The following is a 24,246-nucleotide window of genomic DNA, read 5'->3' on the forward strand; positions in this document are numbered from 1 at the left end:
TCAGTGTAAGCAGACAAAAAGCTGAAAATTTACATAGGGCGTTATAAGACTGAAAGCTACCTCTCAAATAAAAACTGAAATGACCTAGCACCTTCTGGAGTTCCCTTTTTTCCCCTCTTATTTAAAGGTGATAAAGATTCTCGATGATATTTACAGAGTTAATCCTTAAAGGAGAGATAGCTAGTGAGTGACCTGTTTATTTCAGTGTATGTCCACGTTCCATACAGCACGGTGTCCAGAGCCTGAGCTAATGCCTGAGCTGAGTAGTGCAGCTGAGTGCTGTGTTTCCTTGTGCAGCAGAAATACTTACTTTTTGCTTCTTACTCTTGAGAATGACTTGTTCATGCTCCCTGATGGGGAAAGGCAGTTGCTTGGGGCTAATCAGCTACCTGGAGATCAGGTGATTGTAGTCCCTTTCAGCACCAGAGTGCCTTTGACCCTTTCAGCACTGAAGCATATTTAACTCCTGATTGCTGTGGCCAAAGTCTCTCTTCTGCCACTTCATTGCACGATACAGGTGTGTCTGCATTCCTATATGGTGTGACATTAATTTAGAATTTTACTTTTAGGAAGGTCTAACTTCTTTCATTTCTTGCTCATAAACCATAAATACTTCAAGGCTTAGTTCATAAGTAATACTTTACTGCATTTGCTTAGCTCTCATTTTATCTAAGATATTGTGTTATTATCTCCTACCTTTCTGAGAGGGGTGAAACATATAACAATAGATGTTAAGAAAACCAAGGCAAGTAGCACAATAGAACAATTAAAAAAAACCAAACTGTTTGCCTTTGGAAAAGGCACTTCTGTTTAGCTTTACTCAAATTGCACTTGGATCTGGAGGTGTGCCAGTCCTGTGCTTGGCAGGCATGTGGAAGCTTATGGTAGTGCAGCTTTTCCATCAGAGATGACCTTGTCTTGAACTAGAAATAACCCAGGCCAGTGCAAACCCTGCAATGCACTTCTCCCTTTTCTCTCAAAAGCCAAATTTTTCTCAAAAGTTGTGGATTTCTTTGCTTGCTAGAGTGTTAATTAGTTCACAATAAAACTGCACAAGGGTTTGTGTGAATGCATTCATTCAAGTTATCAAGAAAGATGTTGGAGGTCTTCTAGATCTTCTGGAGCATCTGCTAGCCCTCCTGTGGGGTGGTGTGAGGAAGGAAGCATGTGGAGCAGTAGGAATTATGTGAGAGCAGGTCTGGGTGTTTCCCCTCTGTGTTTTCTTTTCCTAGCAGAAGTGTGGGGTTGTGCCTGCCAGTCTGTGTTGCACAGCTTGCTAGGCTGTTAGAGAATGGCACAAGAATTAATCCGAAATCACACTGCTAAATTGTGTCCTGGCCATGGTGGCTGCCTGGAGACACAGCTATTGTATGGCTCTTCAGCAACCAAGGCAGAGCAGCAGCCTGTGGAACTGCCTCAGCCTGGCACTGCCAATGTCATCTCCAGCATGAACAGCTAATGGGTATGGGAGCTGACCAGACCCAAGCTACTGAAAAGGGTAATTGTTTCATGAAATTAAATTTGTGTGTACAAATAAAAAAAAAATATTAAAGAGGTAGAGTTTGAGCATATGGGAGAACTGGACAAATCTAATTATGGCAGTGGTATATTTCCTCAATTTAATTTCATTCTAGTTTCCCATGTGTTGCTTTCTCATTAAATGCAAACTGGAAGTGACAGTCTGCAGCACTGGAACAAAATATTTTCTGCATATATTTTTGAATAGATTTTTTTTTTGTTTGCATTACACTAAGTTAGCTGTTTCAAAGCTTATACCTCAGCACATTTGGTAAATTAGTGGCTAGGTGTTTTAAGTTAAGGCTTAATGGTAATATTTAATGGCTACACATGGTTTGAAGGGATGCTAATACCTTTTTATAAGTATCTTAATAGGACTTTGGAGTAAAATCTGGACTGTGTAGATCCTGCTTAAGCTTTTGTCACAGTCCTTACTGCATCTTTTTAAAATACCCTAGACTGTTTCAGGAGGTTTTATTTTTGGTATTGTCAACTGTACAATTGTCATGTATTGAAATGACTTTAGATGCCAAGAAGTTCTCAGGTACATCAAGTAGGTAAGTGTTAGTATGTGTGTAAAACATCTGCCTCACTTGTGCTTGCCAGGAGGTGTAAGTTTAGGCTGAGTAACAGCTGGGCTCTGGGCACACACACCTGCTGGCAGTGCTGGGCTCAGTCTGGACCGTGGCAGCTTTAGAGGAGCACCAGTGGGAGCAGTGCCCAATGTTATGCAAGAATGATGGAGTTCAGCCACAGCAAGGTGATGCTCCTTGCCCTGGCTGGGTGACTGCTGTGTGCCTGGGCCCCTGGCACAGGGTGAAGCAGGTTCCTGGGGTGGGAGCTGACCCATGGCAGGGGGATAGACTTGCCCATGTGCTGGGTGACTCAGCTGCTGAGCCATGTCTCATGTGGTCACTGTAATCTGTATGTCTGAAATTGCATGTCCATTTTCCATCTTGATAGCAGTTCATGGAATACTGGTGATTGATACCATTAATGTGGGGTTATACCATTCGTGATGCTGCTATTCAGAAACTCTCTGTAGGTGATGGTTGCTGGTACGAGCCTAAAGGTTTGTTCCTGCACCCTTTTTGCTGTGTTAACAGGAGTTTCTCATATGCCAGATCTTTTTGTGTCCTTAAAGCTTGTTGAGAGATATAGTTCAGAGGAATGCATTCAGACATTAAAATTGTGGTCTCATTTTAAAGTGTTGCTAATTGCAGAGCAAGATTCCAGTGTGTGCAACCAAAAATACTGAAAAGTTTTGCAAGCCTAAGTATTGGGTGTCTTTGAGACGAAACCTGCTTAGCTTTCTTTACTCCCTGCTTGTTCTAAAGGGAGTGTAATGGGAGTGATTTGATGAGTGTAAATTTAAGGGAGTAGTAAGGCGAGGGAATTCTGATGCTGAAGTAAGAGTTGGAAGCCGGTTTCTTCTGGTTTTGGGCAGTTTCTGTTTCCCAGGTTGTATTGCCTGCTATGCTTCACTAAATATTTTATTAGATGTTTCTGGATTTAATATTTCATATACCCACATGTGAAACTTAATTGTGTAAAATTTAATAGGTTTAGTGTAGCAAGAGAAGTATTGGATAGCTTTGGGTTTACATGTTAACTTGTTTCCTGCTCACCATAGCACATGGTTTGAATTTATGCTTTTCTGAGCAAGCACAGAGCCTTTTTTAATGACACGGGGCTTCAGAGCAATCTTTTCTTTCCAACATACACCTTCAGAATAGTCATTGCAGTCTGAAAGATCAACCCATGTTTATTTTTTTTCTACTTTGCTTTCTGTAAAACAAGAATAATTTGATTCTTTGCCCTTTTTAGATCAATCAGAGAAGTTCTTGTATGCTTAATGCTATTCTGTAGAGGTGCTGAGAAGGCATATGGTAAACACTTTGATTATTACCCTTTGTTAGAGTTTACAGTTCTTCTCATGGAGATGCAAATTTTATAAAATCACTGGTCTTGTTTAGTATATGAAATGAGATTAAGTGGTGATGTGATCATAGTTGGTTAGAGATGGCTTGGGTAAAATTGAATAATGGAGAGGTTTTTAAATAATCAGGCACAGAGGTAAAACTATTTAGTAGTAAAAAGGGATGTGTGTGTATGTATATATACATGTAGTTATTTATGTAAATAATATGTATTTAGATCACTGGGACAATTTTTCATCCCTAGAAGTAAATTCAGGATGCTTTTCAAAGAGATATTATGATATTATCTAGTTTAAACAAGAATCAATTCTGTAAAGTCTGATGTCTTGCGTAACACAGGGTATTGGTCTGATGATGACTGTAGTCCCTGAACTGTATTATCTGAGTCTGTTCTAGCTGACAATACTTTTAGCAGAGACATTGTGCCCCTGCTCTACTGAGGGATTAGTTCCAGTACAATACAGTGCATTACTGTGCAACCGCTGGCTGGTTTAGTACTCCCTAATTTGACAACTTGTCCCAGTGTGCTAAAGCAGGAGAGATTTAGGGGATTAAGTTTCATGTGTGTGGCCTGGAGGTGCTGCAAAGTACACGTAAACAAGAATTGGGTGTGTTCATGCTTTGGAGAGGAGCAGAGGGAAGGATGGAGAGCAAAATGCTGTTTGGGAAGTTGCCACATCTAAGGATATGTGATTGAAAATAGGTAGAAAACACCTGATTATCTGCAATTAAGAGAGTAGCCTGAAAAACAGATGGGGTGGGGCCATGTAGAAGACAAAATGGGCAAAGTCAAATTGGTCCTGGAGAAAAATCTCAGTGGCAGACTGCCAGACCACAGGCTGGGCAAGCAGAGATGACCAGAATGAACTCTTTCACATTTTTTAAGTGTGGGTGCTGCCTGCTTTGCTGACAGAAGTGACCACATGAAGACGTAAGAGTGAAAAATGTTTGACTGTAAGCAGAAAGGAAAAAATCACTTTCCCAATTCATGTGTGGGGTGGAGAAGGAGGAGATGTTCCTATAGGCAGTGCTGGAGCCAAATTCGACTTGCATGAGGACTTCTGTTAGCTGGACCACACATTCAGTGCAAATAGTAAGACTGAGAGTCTTGAGGTTTGGGTGATGCACTCACATTGTTTGTAAGTGGGCAGAAATCAGGGTGAAGGGAAGGAATCTCTTGCTTACTCCTTGAGGACATCACATTAGCTTCATGGTAAGTTTAGCAAGAGAGCTGTATAGATTTCAGAGAATGAAGTATCCCTTAAGGAGACCTCAGGTTGGGTGATGAAGGATTTTTGTCTGCACATCTCTTTTGGGGGAAAATGTCATTCAAGCCTGATGTGCAGTCATGATCTGTCTCTGCTACCTCTCAACTCCATAGCAGAGTGGGACAGTGTGTAAGACTACTGACAGAATGAGGAGGGAGTCTCTCTTTGACGTGAAGCTTCCCTGCTGTAGTGAGTCTTGCTTTGTATTTCCTTTGTGTTGCCTAAGTGCTGGTGAATTGTGTTGTTTCTCCTAGCACTGCTTTCAGATTTAGTGGTAAGTTAGGGAAGAAGGACACCATCATCATTGCTGGATCTCTGAATGCTGTGTCACCACCCAGGGGAGGTGGTTAAGCTGGTAAGAAGCTCTAGCAGTGACACAGGTACCCCTCAGCTCAGCCGTGGGCTGGTTGTGCTGGGCTGGTCTGTACAGCTGCTGTGCAGCACAGCTCTGGGAGGTGCTGCATGGCTGCAAGGCAGGACCTGGCCAGGAGAATTCTCATGGGAAGTCTCTGCTGGGCGACATCGAAACTGCTCGCTTCACACTCCTGTCATCACTGTAATAATTATCATGCAAATCATTGATATTTTAGGCATGCTGCTCCTTTTCATGGTCGGTCAGTCTTTACTTAGTAGTAGAAAGGAGAAATTTATTCGGCACCTGTCATAATTGCATCAGTTCATCAGTGTAGAAAATTAATTCTTTTTCAAGCACAGAATAAAAACATATTAGGAAAAACTTAAAAAAAAACTTGTCAGCTTCATTCTGCAAATTGTTGTTAAAAGCCTTTTTGGAACTGGGGAGAAGTTGTGCTTTTGGGATCACTAAAGCTTGCTTGATATTGAAAATGTGTTTTCCATCTGGATTTCTAGAAGAGATCTTCCCAGGCTTTTCTGCTCTGGAAGGCTATGAGACATGTCTCTGGACCTTTACAAGCCCTCAGAGTTCATTCTTGTAGGGACAGTTGATGGCCTCTGTACTGTGTGCACTGGGTTAGTGAAAGAATAAGAGTGCTTAGTCTGAAAAAGGAGTTTGCCCTCTGACTGACTTCATGGCAGTAAAAGAAGGCAACAGAATAACCTACTGAGTAGGCATTTTCTAAATATTGTTTTAGACAGCAAGCTGCAGTGTTTTATTTGCTTGACCTTCCAGTTGTGTAGAATGCTTTTAGAAAAGGCATATGATTATTTTTTTTTTCTTTGAGGACTTTCTCTACCTAGAAATAAAAGCTATTTTATTACCAAAATTTCCTGAATTTAGAAGGAAGTAAATGTATTACAAGTTTCTGTACATATTTATCAGATTCTGTGTTCAGTTGACACAGGTACAAGTGGATCAAGTTGGTTGTTATTGAAGGAGTTATGTAAATCCTGTATTACTTTCAGCATTCTTATTTCATTTAAAGAAAAAAAAAAACTCCTTATGATGTCGTTAGAGAGAAAATTTGACCTATATTACACACTTTGTATACTTAAATGCAAATACTAGTTGTAGAATATTTATGCCTATTTTGCACATCATGTAATCTTTTCTTTAATGATATTTTTCAAAGGTTTACTTAATTTTCACATTAGAGGGGAAGCTGACAAGGGTGGTACCTCCTGATCATTAATGAAATTTCCATACTGAAATTAATGTGCAGAAAACCTTACAGATAAATGAAGGTTAATCTCTAGTGTCACATGTGGGATATAATGAAACCCTCAGAAGGAAAAATCTGAAAAATACTCTTGACAGCAGTGCACATCCCTGGATGAAAAATTCAGAATCTGCAATAAAAAGTAGACACATCATGCTCTGTGAGATTTTTTTTTTTGTATTTTTTTCAAGCAGGATATTTCTAACTTCATCTAACATGTACATAATTAGTCTGCAGCAGCCCACTCAGTTGTTGGAGACAAGCTTGCTCTGTATCAGCAGGTGTTGGCACAGTCACAGTAGATCAGCAGGTAGCTTTGGGCCCTTATGCTCCCATTAGATTTTGGAACAAGTTTTGTGTGTTTGGAGTCAAGCATTTTGGCTTAGTTTCCTCTGAAGGGGGTGTAAATTGTGCACTCTGAAACGGCTTTGTGATCCAAACCAACATGTGATATCTGAAAATGTTGGGGAATTTGCTTCAAGGCAGCACAGCTGCCCTAAACAGAGCATTGATGTGCATGTGGCCCTTAAAACATGGACTATGAGATGAATATGTGCCTTTAAATATACTCTGTGCATGCAGGTCTTTGACACTGTGTCACTGAAAGTAGCCACTCTGAAGTTTTATATAATTGGAGGATCTATATAAAATATTCCATGATTCTGTTTGTATGTAGCTGTACTGCTGCTTTTTTGTCATTCTTATTAGCCTTCTTTGTTACATCTTTTAAGCTGCACACGTTTTGGTGTGCGTATTGTGCATTTGGGTTTTTGGTTTGGATTGTTTTTTTGGTGGTGCTTTGAGAACTTGGAAATATTTTTTACAAAGGTAGCTTTGTAAGCAAATTATTAGTACCTTATAGCTAGAAAAATGTGTTAAGTGGGCCAGAGTTTTTCTTCTTGATAGTTAATCATTAAACCCATCGAATCACAAGCTTCTGCAGTCATTATTAGTTGTGAGGCCAGTACCTTAATTCAATTTTGATAAGGCTGGAAGAGTGTTAAGAGGGCAGAGGAATTAATAAAATGATAGAATATAAGATGTTCAAGCTATATTCTATAAGTTATTTTGTAAAATAAGAAACTGAACAAACTGAAAGAAAAGTTGAAACTTGCCTTAGAGGGGAAATAATGAGGAATGAGACACTCTTTAAAACTTAACTATTGTGAACTACTGTTAACTATTGTTCTTTTTATGTTGTCTGAAGGTATACTTCTTCAGTGAAACCGAATATTTCACACAAGTGTTCTGGCTGTACAAGCTCCGTTTCTGATGAAAGGAAAGAAATAAAGCCTTTTCCTTGCTGTCATTGCTCTCACAGCAAGGAGATTATTTCATTTAAGATATCACAGAATTTTCTGAATTGGTAGGGACCCATAAGAATCTTTAAGTCCAACTCTGGAGTGAATGGCCCATAGAGGAACTGAATCCACGATCTTGGCAGCAGTAGCACCAGGCTCTAACCAGCCAAACTAGGTGTTGGTGGGTCCTTGCTCCCAAATTGCTATTTAAACTATCCTGTATATTTTTTACATGTTTAACTTGCTTGTTAAAAAAAAAAAAAGTAAAATGACTGTTTTTACAATGAAAGCATGCAGAAGTTTGATAAAACTGGAAAGCTTGATTTCCAAGTCTGAAACAACATAGAAAAGTGACTGACTCTTCAGTAATGCATAATATACATACAGAAACATTCAGAGTTCTAGGCAGCTCATCAGCTTGAAGTAGGTGAAACTTCAGAAAAGATGGTGTCATTTGCATGAGCAGTTTTATTGCTAGGGTTCTGATACAGTCAGTATTGTGGCTCAGACAGCCAAAAACCTTCTGGCTTGCTGAAGAAAAATTCTGACTTCTTAGTAATTAGGAATTCTTAGACCCTTATTTATATTGTGCACTCCTCTTTTTGATGATGAGAATTTCTAATAGTTCTTTTTATCTCTTCCAAAACAGAATTAGACCACAGTTAGCCAAAGAGAAGATTGAAGGATGCCATATTTGTACATCTGTCACACCTGGTGAACCTCAAGTGTTCTTGGGAAAAGATAAGGCCTTCACTTTTGATTATGTCTTTAACATTGACTCACAGCAAGAAGAGATCTATGTACAGTGCATAGAAAAGCTGATTGAAGGTTGCTTTGAAGGCTATAATGCCACTGTCTTTGCTTATGGCCAGGTAAGCTTTGCAATTTTATTTTAAAGCATTTATTTTGGATTGAAAATGATTTTTCTCTTAAATTTCTGAATGCATTAATCTAGTTTTAGCATCTTGGGTTTATTTTCAATGAGTTACCCTCTAGGAGAGTGAGTTTATATAAATTCTGTTTAGAATGGCAGTTGAAACACAGGCCACAGATCTGAATTTAATAGTAGTCCTGAAAATAATATCAGTCCATGTAATTCCTGAATTCACCTCAATACAAATTATTGACCTAATCAGTTGAACTATAGAGATAGGTTGTACTGAGATTCTTTTCTGAGCAACTTTTCAACCCACTGCATTTTTAGAGACTTTTGGGAATAGGAGCTTTTAGAAAACAAATCCTGGAGAACTTCAGGCCACATTGTTTGCTTGTGGGCAAAATGCAGTGATCATATTCCAAAGTCAAAGAACTTTGCATCAAGAACACACCCTCTCAGTACACTGGGCACACTCGAAGCTGAGCACAATGTAAGAGAGTATGTTGTCTTCTTCTGAATATTTCCTTACAAGTTGATTGCATAAAATGTGGTCTTGTATGCTGAATTTCACCTCTGTTAGGTGTTGCATCTCAAGTTAGCCAGGTGAAGTCTATTCTTAGTCAAAGCAGTTTGCAGATCCAGTTTAGCAGATTATGTTCAGCTCTGTGATCCTATCTTTGTCTTAGACTTGACCCAGTAATTAAGTGAAAACACTACACTACCTTGACTTCTATTGGACTTCATATTTAATTAGGTGATCTTCCTAGTGAAGATAGAGCTTGTATTCTTTAGTATAAAGTGAGAACAATGGGAATATAATACCTGAGTTATTCAGACATCTTAATTAAGGGAGTCATTTGATCTACTTCAGTAAAGAATTGCAAATGCTGCTTTTACCTTCAAAATACATGTTTCAATTAACAGCCTTGGTTGGAGACATTAACTCATCTTTTGACCTAGAGGAGATAGCTCAAGGCTGATGTGAGCTGGGTAGGGAAAATTTCTAGGGGAAGGGTTATGAGAGATTGAACTGCTCTCTGCCTTTTTGTATGTGATCTCTGAATAAACAGTAGAATTTGTCCAAAATCTGCTGCTTATCCGTTTTTCAAAGTGACCTGTTGTTGTATGTGTTAATATTGTAAAGATGGTAGGTTGATGTGAACACTAGTGTTCACAAACTGTATTTCTATGATGATTTGGTACTATTAACATGTTCTAGTGACTACTCCTTTTTCAAATTAGACAGGTGCTGGCAAAACATACACCATGGGCACTGGATTTGATGTCAACATAACAGAAGAGGAACAAGGCATTATATCACGTGCTGTTAAGCACCTTTTCAGATGTATTGAAGAAAAAAAACAAGGTGCTGTTAAGCAAGGACTTCCACCTCCTGATTTTAAAGTGAATGCACAGTTCTTAGAGGTAAATATGAGCCACATTTGTGGGTGTAACTTTGTGGGTTTTTTGGTAGGTTTTTTTTTGGTGGTGTTTTATTTTTTTTAGCAAACCAATTAAATATTTTTTTCTGGTTGCTTCTTTTAAATTTTCTTTCAAGTTGTTTTGAATTAATATATGAGATTTCAAAAGAAAAATGTATGGTATTTGGTTCAGCTCTTCAATTTATGAAAAAGTCTTTTTATCTTACTCCAATTATTTTACTACTTCCCTTCACAGTGTTATTTTGAAGTAGAAATATTTGTTTGTCATCATTTATCCCTTTCTGTTTGTAAGGCCTCTTGCTCTTGTCTGTTGGTAATTCTTAAAAAAACTTAAGAAATTATAAAAACCCCTCTAACTGTATTTTATGGCTTTGAGTAGTGATCATGCTTTGCTTGCTTTTGTCACTTTGCTATAGATTTCTTTAGCTTTCAAAATCTGTTCAGAAGACTCTCTTCACCAACGAAGAAACCTAGCATGAAAATACTTTTTCTGCAATTCCCACTGGTTTAGGATTAGGCTTCAGTGTCACTGTTCCCTTCTTTCTTTGACCCAGAGAAAAAAAAACCTGGTGGCAAAACTGTGGCAAAACTGCTCCCTTTGTGTTTTCTTGTAGACAAAGTTACTGGTAAAGGGGCCATAACATCTGTGATCTTTCTGACCTGCAGCAGCTGTTGCTTTATGCCTTGCAGTGTCTCCTGACTGTGGAACTGCTCTTTAAATGGATTGATTTGGGTGTAACGTATTTACATTTACTACCAACCTGCAAAATCTGATACTTCAGGCACACAGAGAGGCAGAATCAATTTTAGGAAGAGCAGGTGTAAATTGTTTTTGCTTACTTCAGTATGTACAACTTTATCTGCTTTAATATTGCCCATGAGAAAAGCTGTTGGTTTTATTACTGCTGAAGTAAACTAACTCTTTTAGCCATTAACAAGCTGGTATGAGTTTTGCATCAGTCTAGGTTTGTTGTTGCTACCCTTAGGCAGAACCTTTTGTTGCTCTGGCTAATATTTGCCTAGAGAGAGTTGGCTTGAGCATGTGCTGTGGGAATGCTCTACTCTGTGCAGCAGGGAGCTGCAGCTTTGCTTAGGCAGCTGCAACATGAGTAGCATAAGGAGCAGTAACCAGTGTGGTTTCTGAATTTATTGTACTTTTTGACAAAACATTACAAATATGACTGTGTCCCAAAATACAGGGCAGTGATTAAATGTTACAGTGAGAATGGTATGAAGAATTGCAGCCACTGCAATGTATTTCAGCTGAACTGTACATACTGAATCCTGTCTTCTTTATCTATATAGAGAAAGGCTAAATTTGTATATAATAATTTCTCCCTTAAAAAAATGTATTTTAGTTGGTAGATTTTTTTTCTTTTACTGAGGCTTTCCCAGAAAGAGCTTTTTCTGATTAGTTTGATATTATACAGTATTATTGTGTCAAATAGTATTCTCTTCCTCCCATCCTGTCTACCATTAGAGCTGGATTGCATAAACAATAATTTAGTCGTTGAGCAAGTTGAAGCAAGATTGTATTTTTGGAGTAACTTTGAAGTCTTACAGCTGGATAACTGTTGGGAACAGTGACTTCTGTTTGCTACTTCCTTGCCTTTCTTTAGTTGGCTGAAGTCTGCCTCCCTTAACTCCTTGCTTTCCTGCTTTTTCAAAAGACAGGTGTATGCAGTCTCATCCAATTGCAGCTGCAGTATCAGGATCTGCTCTAAATTGTGACATCAGTTTGTTTGAATTTATGAAGGTAAAACATTAGTGAGAAGATTCCTACATAGAATATCTGTGCCTAATAATTAAATACAATTCCTTTTTTAATATGTAAAGGATTAAAAGCATCACATTCACAAATGCTGAGTTTTTTTATTCTCAGGGATGACTTTTTTCTTTTGAGAGGAGAAAGTCACTTAATTTCAGTACTATGAGAAAGTACCTTGTGTGAATACAGATCTGTTGTAGTGGTTTGACTGTTGCCTAGGGATTATGATCAGGAATTGAATTAGTCTGGGCTGAGCTTTGTTGACATGAATTAGTATAACTAAATTAGAGACACTTGATATGTTCCAGGGTACACAAGCAGAGACTTGAGTCATGACATTCAGTGGGATAGTGTTTTTTTCTGGGTGGGTTTTCTGTTTTATTCCCCCTGATATCTTCAATTCGATCTAAACACTGCATAAAGTTCAGAACATTGTTATGGGGTACAAAAGCCTTGCTCAAAAAGCGATGCCATAGTATTTTTGGACTGATGCTTGGTGTCTTTAAGAAGTGGCTTGCACAAAAACTATTATTCTATGTCAAATTCCTTCCTGCCCAGGAAGAATTTATCTAAATGAGAGCCATAGAAATATGAAGGTGTGAGAGAGAAGAAGAGGAAAGTTGCAATGGCAGGGAGAGCACGTGGAGTGAGTTGTAAGTGTTCTGAACAGGGTGCAGCCAACTGAATCCACAAAAGAAAAGCCCAAGGTTAAATCTGAAGAGAGCAGGTGCCTGCCACAGAAACCACTCTTGTTCTGCTGGCACCAAATTCCTCCTCTTCCCTGGTCCCACTGAAGAATTTTATTTCAGATATGGCAATGTGAAGGAAGCATCTTTGGGTAGCATAATAGGAAGTTGAGCAGGTCACTTAATTTGCAGCTGCTGTCACCTATTGTCCTTGCAAGTTTGGATATTTCACATCTTTTGGGAGCTGAGACGCTTGGATTTTTGCAATTTTTGGTATGTGCCATGCACAGATTTGTTAATCATTGGAGGAGCTCCTTCTAAAAATGATGTTTTTTGTCTTTTTTTCTCAGCTTTACAATGAAGAAATTCTTGATCTGTTTGATACCACGCGTGATATTGATGCAAAGAATAAAAAATCAAATATTAAAATACATGAAGATTCAGCAGGAGGAATTTATACAGTGGGTGTTACAACCCGAACTGTGACTGGAGAATCTGAGGTGATAACTGGAAACAAATTACTCTGTAGCATGCCAAGTAGATTCTGAATGTCTGTATGCTTTGATGAACAGTTAAATAGAGGTCATGCCCAGGTCTGTGTCCTGGGCAATTTAAGTGTAAAAACTAGCTAACTAGCTAAAATTTTTATTTTCTTAATTCTTTGTAGCCTTCAATGTGGCATATTTGATACTAAGTGCATATCACTTGCATTTAGAACTAGGAAAAGTTTTGTTCATCATATAGTTCTGCTGGGAGAATTTTGACATATACATAAACCTGCTCTCCCAAATCTTATATATGTTATTTTTCCTCTGAGAAAAAAGCTTTGCATTTGGCTGATGTGAAATAGACTGCTGTTCACATACACCACAAATTTGAATACAAATGTTATTGTACTTTTTTTTTTGGACAGGTGAATGAAGACAGCTATGTTAGTACTAGGGTACAGTAAACAGAGGAATATGAATAGAAGATTTAAGTATTTTACAGAAATCACAAAAAATACTTCTAGTTTGTATGTTTAAGGATTTTTGTCCTTTTTTTTTGTGTATAGGGACTGAATGCATATCAAAGTGAGAAATTTTAGTCATATATCCAAACCAGCAAGTATTATAGGAGCATTTTTCCTTTAATCAGCAAGCAAGGGATGCCATGTACTTCTTGCCTGTTTTCTAGATGATGCAGTGCTTGAAGCTGGGAGCTCTGTCTCGAACCACTGCCAGCACGCAGATGAACGTCCAGAGCTCACGGTCACATGCTATCTTCACTATTCACTTGTGTCAGACCAGAGTCTGTCCTGCATTTAACGCTGTACGTATTTTTGCTGTTGGTAAACTTCTCTTTAGTAGCCATTTGTCAAAATGGGGATGGTTTGGCAGCCACTGCTATTTGAATTGCACTTAGTAAGGATGCTGTAGTCATTATAATGCTTGATTAATTTGCTAAGCAGTATAATAATTTGATTTAATCTGTGCATATGTAACCATCCTCTAGCCAGAGGCAATCATAAATTGCAGACTCTTACAGGAACTTACCTATTCTCCTCTAATGTTTTCTTCAGTATTTTGTTGCGACATACACAACCAAGAAAGTTAAAATATAATTTGTCTTTAATTGGGAAAGCACATTTAAGTGTCATAGCAGTTAGTGAGTTTAAATTTGCAGTTGCCTAACTGAAATTGCTTGGATATTTCAGATTAATTGTGTGTGGCTATTCAGCTGTTAGTTGCTCTTGGTTGTATCTTGTAAAGGGGAGAGTTCTGAAGAAATCCACATTACTGAAAGCTACAGTACCTTCAGGGGGACTTAACTTCAATATTCTAAAGGTCTTTTGCATATATTTTTTAAATATTAAATACAATCTGGCTATCATCTGACCCATAGTTACCACATTTTTAAGCATGTGGAACAGTGAATTGGATTTACAGTGCTCTTTGAGGGGTTGCTTTTATTTTTTAATACTACAAATAATCATTTACAGGCAAAATGTGTGTTCCTTCCTGGTCCTTTGTGGTATGTAGACCTGCTTTATACACTTGCTAAAAACACTTCTTTCTGCTTTCCATACTGAAACTGTGGATTTGGTGGTGGGGTCAGCTGTCTTCACTTGGGAGGGATTGGCATCACACTCCAAGCCCACACAGGGCACTTTGGTCACTGTGTGGTGACACTGTCTGCTTGGAAATTTTTGTTGAAAACTGTCTGCTGAAGAGTGAGGAGTCATGTGGGGGTCTTTTTCCAGCTGAGCTGCCCAGGCAACTGTTGTTGGCTCTGCCTATGTAACACAGAGGCTTGTGTTAGAGGAAGAGGTGGCCATCTTCTGCCTTGTGTCAAACTGTTTTGTTTCTGCTTTTAATGGGAGATATGCACAAGATAATCTAACTGTGGATCTGGGCATTTCTAAATCCTTGATTTTTTTTTAAGACTACACCCTCTTCTTTCCCTGTTGTTGTTTAGGAGAGTAGAGGATAGAACAGACACTGTCCTCTGAATGCTCCTGGAATCTAAATTAATACAAGCTATTATTGGGTGGCCAAGAGAGATGTAGCTCAAGTTTCTGTAGACAACAGTTTTGGGAGACCTTTGTTACTAGGGCAACACAGTTTCTCCTTCTCGGATGACGGCCTTGGCCGTGCCCACTGTGTGCGGTCGCCCGTGCCCAGGGCTGGCAGGCAGCCAGGGCTGCAGTGCACAGACGTGCTCCTGGGGCTCTCTTCCCATCAGCCATGCTTCTGGGAAGTTTCTGGATGTGCATTTCACTTGCTAAATGAGGGAGAGTGATAGGATACATTAATCTTGCAAATTAGTATGGTCCCCAGAGTATAAACATCAAAATTACAGAAATTATGGTTACTGGTCTTGTGGAAGTAGCACGGTTCCCATTCTCTTCTGTTACTGCTACAAAAGGATGCATGAAATATTTAACTACCATCAGAAGGGTTTGGTCTGCAGAGACCTGCATTACCTCTTGCAGTAGCAAATGGAGCTGTAGGCTGGCTGGCCAAGGACAAAAATGTCACCAGAGAAAACCTGAGGGGATGTGTTTAGCTTTTTGATTAGGTTTGGGTTTGTTTGTTTGGTTTTCTTGTTTTTTAAGGTTTTTCTGAGTTTTCTATGCTTCATATGACTGGAAATTACTAATCTTGTAGGTTGGGCTGTGAGAGTTTGTTATGAATCCAGTATACACTTGATATGCTTATTATCTGACACCATGACAAGTTAGTAGAAACTGCAATGGGTGCCTTACCAGTAAGGTCAAGAAATGAGTGATTTAAGGATTTTTCTCATTGTGTTACTTTCCTGACAATAAATCTAACTACACTTGTAGTAAACAAAAAGTTTACAGTGAATGGTAGAACTAAACTAACCAATAGTAAAAAAGTTTGGGATTGTTAATGAAAAAGGATAATTTTCCTGCTGTGCTTTGGGATGTGAAATGGAAAGAGGCTGAGGCTGTGGTACCTGCCCCAGTGCAGTGTGTTCTTGGGCAGACTCCCTGCACTGATAGAGGCTTACAGCAAGTGCCAGTCATTGCCTGAGGGAGGAAGGTGGAAGGGAGAAAGGAACCTTTTCATTTTCCCTTTTTCCCTCTGTTCTTATTTTCTGGGGAAGTCAGAAGTACTAGTGGAATACTGACTGCTAGGAGAAATGGTTTCCAACAATAATTCCTAATGTAAATTGGAGAATCATCCCGCAGGGAGGCTGGTGATGGGGTTTAGAGAGGTATAAAATCAAAATATCTTTCACCTATTTGGCAAGTTTATGAACTAGCTTGTTCTGGTGATTTTGTAGCTTAATAGTGTAATTAAAGCTTTCTTTTTAAAAATCGGTTTCCTTTGACAATCTATTCAAGACTGCATTTTAGCAGAGATACAAATTTGTTGATCAGCTCACCTTGATGGAGACTTGTACATTTTAATAGATGTTTCCCCTCATTTCTTCATCAACAAGCAATGGTAACTTGTACTTAAAATAATTTGTAATTACAGGCATCTAGAACTGGGTCTTCAAGAATGATATGTTAGTATCATATGATTAAAATGGAGATAAGATGTTTCAAAATACTGTTGTTATAAAAGAAAAAATAAGGAGATGGTCATAGTAAAGAGGTAGTTTTGGAAATAATTGTTGATTGAACTTTGCAAATGTTAATGTGAAAGATCTCCCCAAGCCTTGTGTGTTCTTCTTTTCTTCAGGATAATGCCACTGATAACAGGATAATATCTGAATCTTCTGAGATGAATGAATATGAAACTCTTACTGCCAAGTTTCATTTTGTTGATCTGGCGGGATCTGAAAGGTTAAAGCGAACAGGAGCTACAGGAGAAAGGGCAAAAGAAGGCATTTCCATCAACTGTGGACTAGTAAGACTATACAACTATACAATATAATGTAAAACAAACCCAGGCAAAACACTTCAAAATGAAATTTATAGCTTACAGCTTTTTTTTTTGTCTATCTACTGGCTATTTTTTAATTAACTGTATTAAATCAAGTAATTTTAAAATTAACTGTATTTAATGTTTTTGTTAATGCTGAACTGCACTGAAAAGTAGAGCTGGTGATTATCAGTCGAAGTTGTAGTTTCATGTCTTTGTTTTGTGTACCATGGCTATGTGGAGGCTCTGTACAACTCTTTTCAATAAGACACAGAAATACACTTCTGTTCTATTTGTGAAAACATGTTTTTTTTCTGGGCTATTGTGCAGTACCAGTTTTCTGGGGTATTGTTCAATTAGAATCTTCTCAATGATTCACTTCCATCATGACATTGGTTATATTCTGTAGTTCTTCTGGTTATATATTACATGGAAGAGAAAGAATATTCAGTTCAATTTCATCATTGACATAAGCACAAAGCCATCAGGATTTGGGGGATCTAGATGACATGGTTGTATCCTTAACAAAGACCACATAAAGCATGAAGGTGAAAATCAGTGTGATGTAACTAATATACGATTAAAAACCTTTTATTTACAGTGAAGTCCAGCCCTCAGTTTTGTGGAACAGATTGAAAGTGTTTTAAATCCTTCAAAGCAAGCAGGATATGTGCAGTTCATCTGCTGTTGGCAGCTGCACCATTTCCAAAGCAAGAACTTGCAGTGCAGGGCGCCACCTAAAGCAAAATCCTTCAGTTTCACTGAAGTGTGTGTGGTTCCACATAAAAATAACTTCACAGCCAAATGTTTGATTGTTTATAAACATGCATTAGATCCTTTTAGTAATGGAAGAGGATAGCCATGGACTACAAACATCTAATTTCAAGTCTTAAATGCTCAAATCATTATCAGACATTTTTTGCTTTATAACTGTAGAGGTACTAAGTTCTGGGGTTTTTTCTTCATATAAATGCTCCATATTTTATTCTAAATGTAGCATAAAGCAGATTGATAAGATGAATTTTAAAGAAATGATAGGTACTGTTAGAGGTAGATATCAGCTTTAATTATAATCCAAAACAAATGTTTGTTAGTTTAAGTAGTACCACCAAATTAAGTAGTAGTTTGTGACTCATATGAGATACTAACAGTGCATATGAATTGTGCTAAGCACTTTGGCACTTCCAGTGCCAGACTGTAAGTCATCCGATGCACTGTTGATAACACAAAAATTTCTAAATACAGAAATCTTCAGAAATAATTTAATGCTAACTGTCATGAGTATATTCATTTTCTCACAATATGCTAACTCCAGTTTGTAGGTGTTTTAATATAAAACTGCACAGGACCTGATTCTAACTTGTGTGTTAATTTGGTGTTTTATAGCTGGCACTTGGCAATGTAATAAGTGCACTGGGAGATAAAAGTAAGAAGGCAACTCATGTACCATACAGAGATTCAAAGCTTACAAGGCTACTTCAAGACTCTCTTGGGGGAAACAGGTATGAAAATTGGAAAATTTTATGTATTTCATTGTGAATGAGCACAAATGAGAACATAATCTGCAGAAAGTAAAATGAACATTAAATGACAATAAAAGTCTTGTTGGAGGAAGATTCTGGAGATAAATTGTCGTGCAACTAATGCTGTCAATAGAAGGGAAAGATTTTAAAGAAGATTTTTGCATTGTTCTTTTCAGGGCTATTGTTCTTTTACTAGACATGAAGCTTCAGGTTACTTAGAAGTTACCATTTTCAGGCAAGTTCTTCCCATTATATTATCTGTAGATAGTACAATTGGTAGGTTTTGTTTACAGCATATTTTAAAGCTGTGATGAGTTTCTCCTTTAGAGGTGTTTTTTTGTTGTTTTCGCTTTGTTTTTTAAAATGTCAATGAATATTGTTTGCTCTGACTGCTATGCACAGGAGCTTGGAGTCAGTTTACCACAGTCACTTCCATCTTTTTAGAGATTATATATCTCAGCCTATGGTGCCTCTATTCAGTTACCTGATGTTGCATTGCAGCCTAATAAAAAGAAAGTAGTCTTTCCACCAGGGTTGTTTGTATGAATCCAATTGTATACATTCTGCACATACAGTGAAGGGAAGCTTTGACCTCTGAAGGCTTTATATAAGGAAACATTAACAAATTTATTAAAAGAATACAGATTTTGTATTTGTAATGCTAACATGTACAAATCTAAGCGGGACTACAGCCGAGTACATTTTAGTAAGATAGTACTCTTGTTCAATATGCCTGGCTCCTATGTTTAGGAGAGTAGTAAGTTTTTATACAAAGGTGTAGGGAGATGTGGAAGAAAATTCCTAAAGTGTTGTAATGCTCTTCAGAGAGATGGCTTTAGTAACAAGTTGAAGCACTGCAGTGTGAGGGAAAAGAGCCAGAAAAAACAAGTAAAATAAGGGCTAGAAACTTTCAAAAGTGCAAAAGGGAGGAAGAAACTCCACATTTACAAACAAACCAGAAATCAAACAGCATAACTCTGCTAAGCTATTTCTGTAAATAAATGCAAAAAGCACTTCATTAATTTTTTTATCGAATACACCAGCTAGTGAGAATGTTTTTCAAACTCTTCTAATATCGGCCCTTTGTAGAAATAGTACTTTGACTCTGAAATATTTTCGCGTCTCACGGCTCCGCGGCTCCCCCCCGTGTTCTCCAGGAGCAATCACGGAATTTTATTTATTTAGTGTGCGATGGGGGCGGGCAGCTGAGCCCCCGCAGAGACTCCCTGCCTGCGCCGGGGGAGAGTCACAGGGTACAAGGGAGAAAAGTCAGGGTTTTTGTCATAAGGACGCTTTGTTAGCTAAAGCAAAAGTCGCATATGTAAGCAAAGCAAGGGAAATCATTCACTCCAGTCCCATGGGCTGGCAGGTGTTCAGCCATTCCCAGGAAAGCAGGGCTCCATCATGCCTTACTGTGACTTGGGAAGACAAGTGCTGTCATTGTAAATATCCCCTCTCTCTCCTCATTGCCCCAGCTTCACAAGCTGAGCACGATTCCGTATGGAGAGGAATATCCCTTGGGTCAGTTGGGCTCAGCTGCGTCCCCTTCCCAACCCTTACGCACCTGCTGTTGGAGCAGGTGAGGAGCAGAAAACGTCCTGACTCTGTGAAAGCCCTGCTCAGCAGCAACTCAAACATATCTGCATTATGGACCCAGAGTAGGTGTTTCCAGCACAAATCCAAAACAGCTACTGTGAAGAAAATTAACCAACCAGCACAAATGTACAGATAGCAAATGCTGGCCCAGAATGTTTTTAATGATACTTATATGTATTTTTTGTTCTTTCTTGATTTTTATGATTGATGAGAATTGTGTGGATGCCTTCCTTCCCCCCAGTTGTGTTGTATGTTACATACATGCTGAGACATCTCAAATCAGCACTTTGCTGTTAAGAAAGATTTTTCCATATGTATTTATATATAGAATTTTTAATTGTTTCTAGGTTGGCTTTGGCAATCAAAATGTGCGGGAAAGCTAAATTTTAACGAATATACATTTTTTCCTCTGGAGAATCAGGTTTAGACTTCTTTATGCCTATTCTATAGCCTTCCAACTTCCACCCTAGGTATAACCGTCCACATTGTTGTTTCTCTCTTAACAAATACTTAACAGTTTTCTAGCAATGATTTGGGTTAGGTTGTAGTAAATACTACAATACGCAATATTAACAGTGATGAAAACATTGTATCACTGTACTATTCTCACAATAATCCTTATTTTTAGTATAATGCTGTAACAGTTCTGAAGCAGCACTTCAATATTAAAGTTTCTTGAATTATTAAAATAAAAATATGGAGTATTGATGTTTTAAAAGGAATGTTATAATGTATAATGTGAAAAATTAAAACCTTCCTAACTTCAAGAGCAGGGGGAGTAATTTAAAGAAATGGTGACATAAAGGAAGTAGAACAGTATCAAAAAACCCTAGTCCATTTTACAATTCAGACAGGAAACTGAAGTTCAGGTTGTTCTGTTTTCAAGATGAGCACAAGGCAGAGCCAGTCCTCTGAGATTTAGAAAAGTAAGCACATTCTCAATGTCAGAATTAAAAAATTTGCTCCTAATCTTGCACGGCCTTTTCTTGAGGACTAAAAGAGTTTGGAGAACTGACACAAAGATACGGGTGAGAATTGAGGAAGAGTTGTTGAATTTTTTGTAGCCCAGGCTAGTTACTCTTTCTAGCTTAGTTTCCCAGTATGAATGGTGAATATAATTGTTTGACTCACAGAGTGTTGCAGGGATTAATTTGTTTGTTTCAATTGGAAATTATAGAAAGTGAAGATCAGAATCCAGGCTGCCTGATGCAGATAATGCTCCTTTGCCCCAGAGACAGTTCTCTTCCTAACGTAACTATCCCAGTTGTGACATACCATGGAGAAGCAAATGCCTAAAAAACTTGCAGGAGTGTACTTAGTCCATCAAATGCAGGTGTTTTGCCCTTTCTGTTGAGAATTTAGGCAATGTATGCACTTTCAGAATGATCTGCAACTGGACAACTGGAATTCTGGTTCTGACTTTCTAGGCTGTTCTTACCTGACGTGAAATGAGTATGCTCCAGGGACTGAGGGAAGGAACGTGTTAAATGATGGAAGCACTTGGTTGGAGTGAAAATTGTTTTAGTTTTTTTCTGCATTTGTCCTACTGGTTTCTACTGGTCTATCTGCTTGATCTTTCATTTGGAGCTGCAATAATATCCCATGATGGGATGGCTAGGGGATGTTGTAGGAAACTGAAAGGAGGATGGTTGTTCCTAGGCCTCTTGGGCCAAGAATTCAGGTCCTGCTGCTTTTTGTTGCAGAAGGTTGCTCTAAGAAGTGATGTTATGAAATGTGGTACAAATACAGTTAGAGACACAGAGTGCTAAGGGTAAGTCCTAGTTTTAGGCTTCTTTTGGAGAACAGGAGATAACTTGCAGTGGAGAATTCGGCCAGTTCAGAACCTGAGGTAGAGAACAGGCACATTAGACATGTATGGGCAGGTAAGATGAGCATTTGGTCATCTTTCAGGTGAAGCAGGTAAGCAACTCAGGAATTACAGTAGACAGTCCTGACAGCTCTATGATCCAAATCACTGTCCAGGAATTTAGGTTGACTATAAATTCCTTAATCTCAGTTTATGTATGATTAGGCAAACTGAATGTAATTTGAGAAACGTTTCTAGAAACACTCATTAATTGCTTTTACAATTTCATATGTGGAACAAGCAATGATCTAGCATCTCCTACTCTATGCTAGGGAGATACAAGACATAGTACCTGTAGCACCTGCTGACCTTTGTGGTTTGTGAGCTAGATGCAGAAATATTTTCACAAATACTGTAGAGTTGCTATTCTTGTTTCACCTTCTGCCTGAGGACCTGTTAGCTTCTCTCTGCTCTTTTTCTCTTGGATGTGTAATGCTGACCTGTGTTTCTGCCTTCCAGTCAAACGCTCATGATAGCATGTGTGAGCCCTTCAGATAGAGACTTCATGGAAACCCTGAACACGTTAAAGTACGCCAACCGGGCACGGAACATCAAGAACAAGGTGGTGGTTAATCAGGATAGGGCCAGTCAACAAATAAATGCTTTGCGCAGTGAGATTGCGCGGCTACAGATGGAACTCATGGAATACAAAACCGTAAGTTTATCCTCTTAGGATTTCTTCTGATTTAAAATGCTTATAATTCCACAGGTTTTTTTTCCCCCCTGTTGATTATTTCCATTTCATACACTAAAAACATTGGAAAAGCAGCCCTGGCATAAACAACAGTTAATTCCAGTGATTACCAGATGTTTTTACAAAACAAAGATTGTATCCCCAAAAAAAGAGATGTCAGCAAATGTCAGCGATATTTACTGGTGATGCATGCTATTTGCTTTTTGAAAGGCAATGAGAAAGTCACTTTCAAATCAAAAATGACAAAACCACAACTTAGATTGGTGCATAAGTGAATGTGTACAGTTACTGTGTATTGCTTTTGAAAACTTCCTAGATGGCTAAAACAATTTGTGTTTTAAAAATCCAGTCTCAACTATATAAGTCAAATACTCATGCCTGTTCCTTCCTGGACTTAATTCAGTATTTTCAGCAATAAAGGTCCTTACCAAACAGGATCACCTTTTGCTCTTCTTGAGATAGTATTCTGATTTGACAAAGAGTTATCTTCTCATTTTTTAACCTCTTCAAGAAGTTGTATTTCAGACTGAAGTGACACAAAACCCAGATGCTAAGGTGTTGGCCCAGACATCAGTCTTTTCAAAACTATCCCCTTATCATTGTTTTAAACTCTTTGAGAGACTATCCTGTGCTACAAGTGTATGCTTGGAATTCTAAGTCATCTGTGGATTGCATTTACGAAGTTAGAATTTTTTAAAAACAAAATATAACTAATTATTAGTTATTGAATAATTAATAAAATATTTTTACTTTCTTGAAGGGTAAAAGGATTATAGATGAAGAAGGTGTTGAAAGCATCAATGACATGTTCCATGAGAATGCAATGCTGCAAACAGAAAACAACAACTTGCGTGTTAGAATTAAAGCAATGCAAGAGACTGTTGATGCTCTTAGAGCCAGAATAACACAGCTAATGAGTGATCAGGCCAACCAAGTGCTAGCCAGGACAGGTATGCTGTGAATGTGCATAAACTGCTTCATAAGTTCATGTTCTTGCTTCACCGATCTCTTGAAATCAAATGATGCCTTTTTATTAGCACTGTAGGACCTCCTTTGGCAGGGATAGGCCCCCATATAATTATTTCTTCTGTTTCTGGGGTCTTTTTTTAATAATAGAAATAGTTTGGTACCCTGATTTGACCATCAATTTTGAAATGTGAACAATAGAAAATATGAAACAATATCTTTGTGTAGGACTTATTTGTATGTTTAGCCCCTGTAGTGGTTTAACAATCAGACCAAGTAAATTTGAATCCAAATTAAACTCAAGATGAGTAATTTTGATTAAAGCATTGTTAAAATGCACTAATATGGAAAACAAGTTACTGGTAGTCATATGGTGATCACATGAGAGAGGAACAAAAAATGTAATTCAGTTTAAGAAGGAAAGCTGTTTTATAAATAAGTTAAGATTTACATGTGTAGCCCATGTCACGGTTTCCCTTTGCTGGTACCTCATGCCTATATTCAGATATTTATACTGTTACTGCCATTAATCTTTCTCTTTCCTCATTCCCCTTTTCTCTCTGTCCTTCAAAGGGGAAGGAAATGAAGAAATTAGCAACATGATTCATAATTATATCAAGGAAATTGAAGATCTCAGGTATTTGCATTATGTATTTGGACAATTAAAAAAAAAATAGAAGTGTTAGGAATACTTCAGCTGTTTTCCTGTGTGGGGATTACTTTGGGAGAATGGTCCTTCAGCTTTGAAGACCTGGTGTTGCTCTTGGACACCAAAATGTAAAAT

At 38.1% G+C, this 24,246-nt stretch overlaps 1 protein-coding gene across 12 annotated transcripts in view; it reads left to right on the forward strand.

Moving 5' to 3' along the window:
- KIF21A (kinesin family member 21A) overlaps positions 1 to 24,246 on the forward strand; it is an 87,393-nt gene that overhangs the window by 20,711 nt on the left and 42,436 nt on the right. For all 12 annotated transcript variants that reach the window (XM_085569066.1, XM_077783415.2, XM_085569067.1 and 9 more), the window contains exons 2-10: positions 8,314 to 8,536; positions 9,784 to 9,966; positions 12,788 to 12,937; positions 13,614 to 13,748; positions 16,634 to 16,801; positions 18,203 to 18,318; positions 22,262 to 22,457; positions 23,257 to 23,446; positions 24,036 to 24,099. In XM_085569066.1, the coding sequence (XP_085425192.1) occupies positions 8,314 to 8,536; positions 9,784 to 9,966; positions 12,788 to 12,937; positions 13,614 to 13,748; positions 16,634 to 16,801; positions 18,203 to 18,318; positions 22,262 to 22,457; positions 23,257 to 23,446; positions 24,036 to 24,099 (1,425 nt within the window). The remainder of the gene's footprint in view (positions 1 to 8,313; positions 8,537 to 9,783; positions 9,967 to 12,787; positions 12,938 to 13,613; positions 13,749 to 16,633; positions 16,802 to 18,202; positions 18,319 to 22,261; positions 22,458 to 23,256; positions 23,447 to 24,035; positions 24,100 to 24,246) is intronic.

Source organism: Lonchura striata, chromosome 1A, assembly GCF_050655825.1.
Source record: "Lonchura striata isolate lonStrDom1 chromosome 1A, ASM5065582v1, whole genome shotgun sequence".
Classification (NCBI taxonomy): Eukaryota; Metazoa; Chordata; class Aves; order Passeriformes; family Estrildidae; genus Lonchura; species Lonchura striata.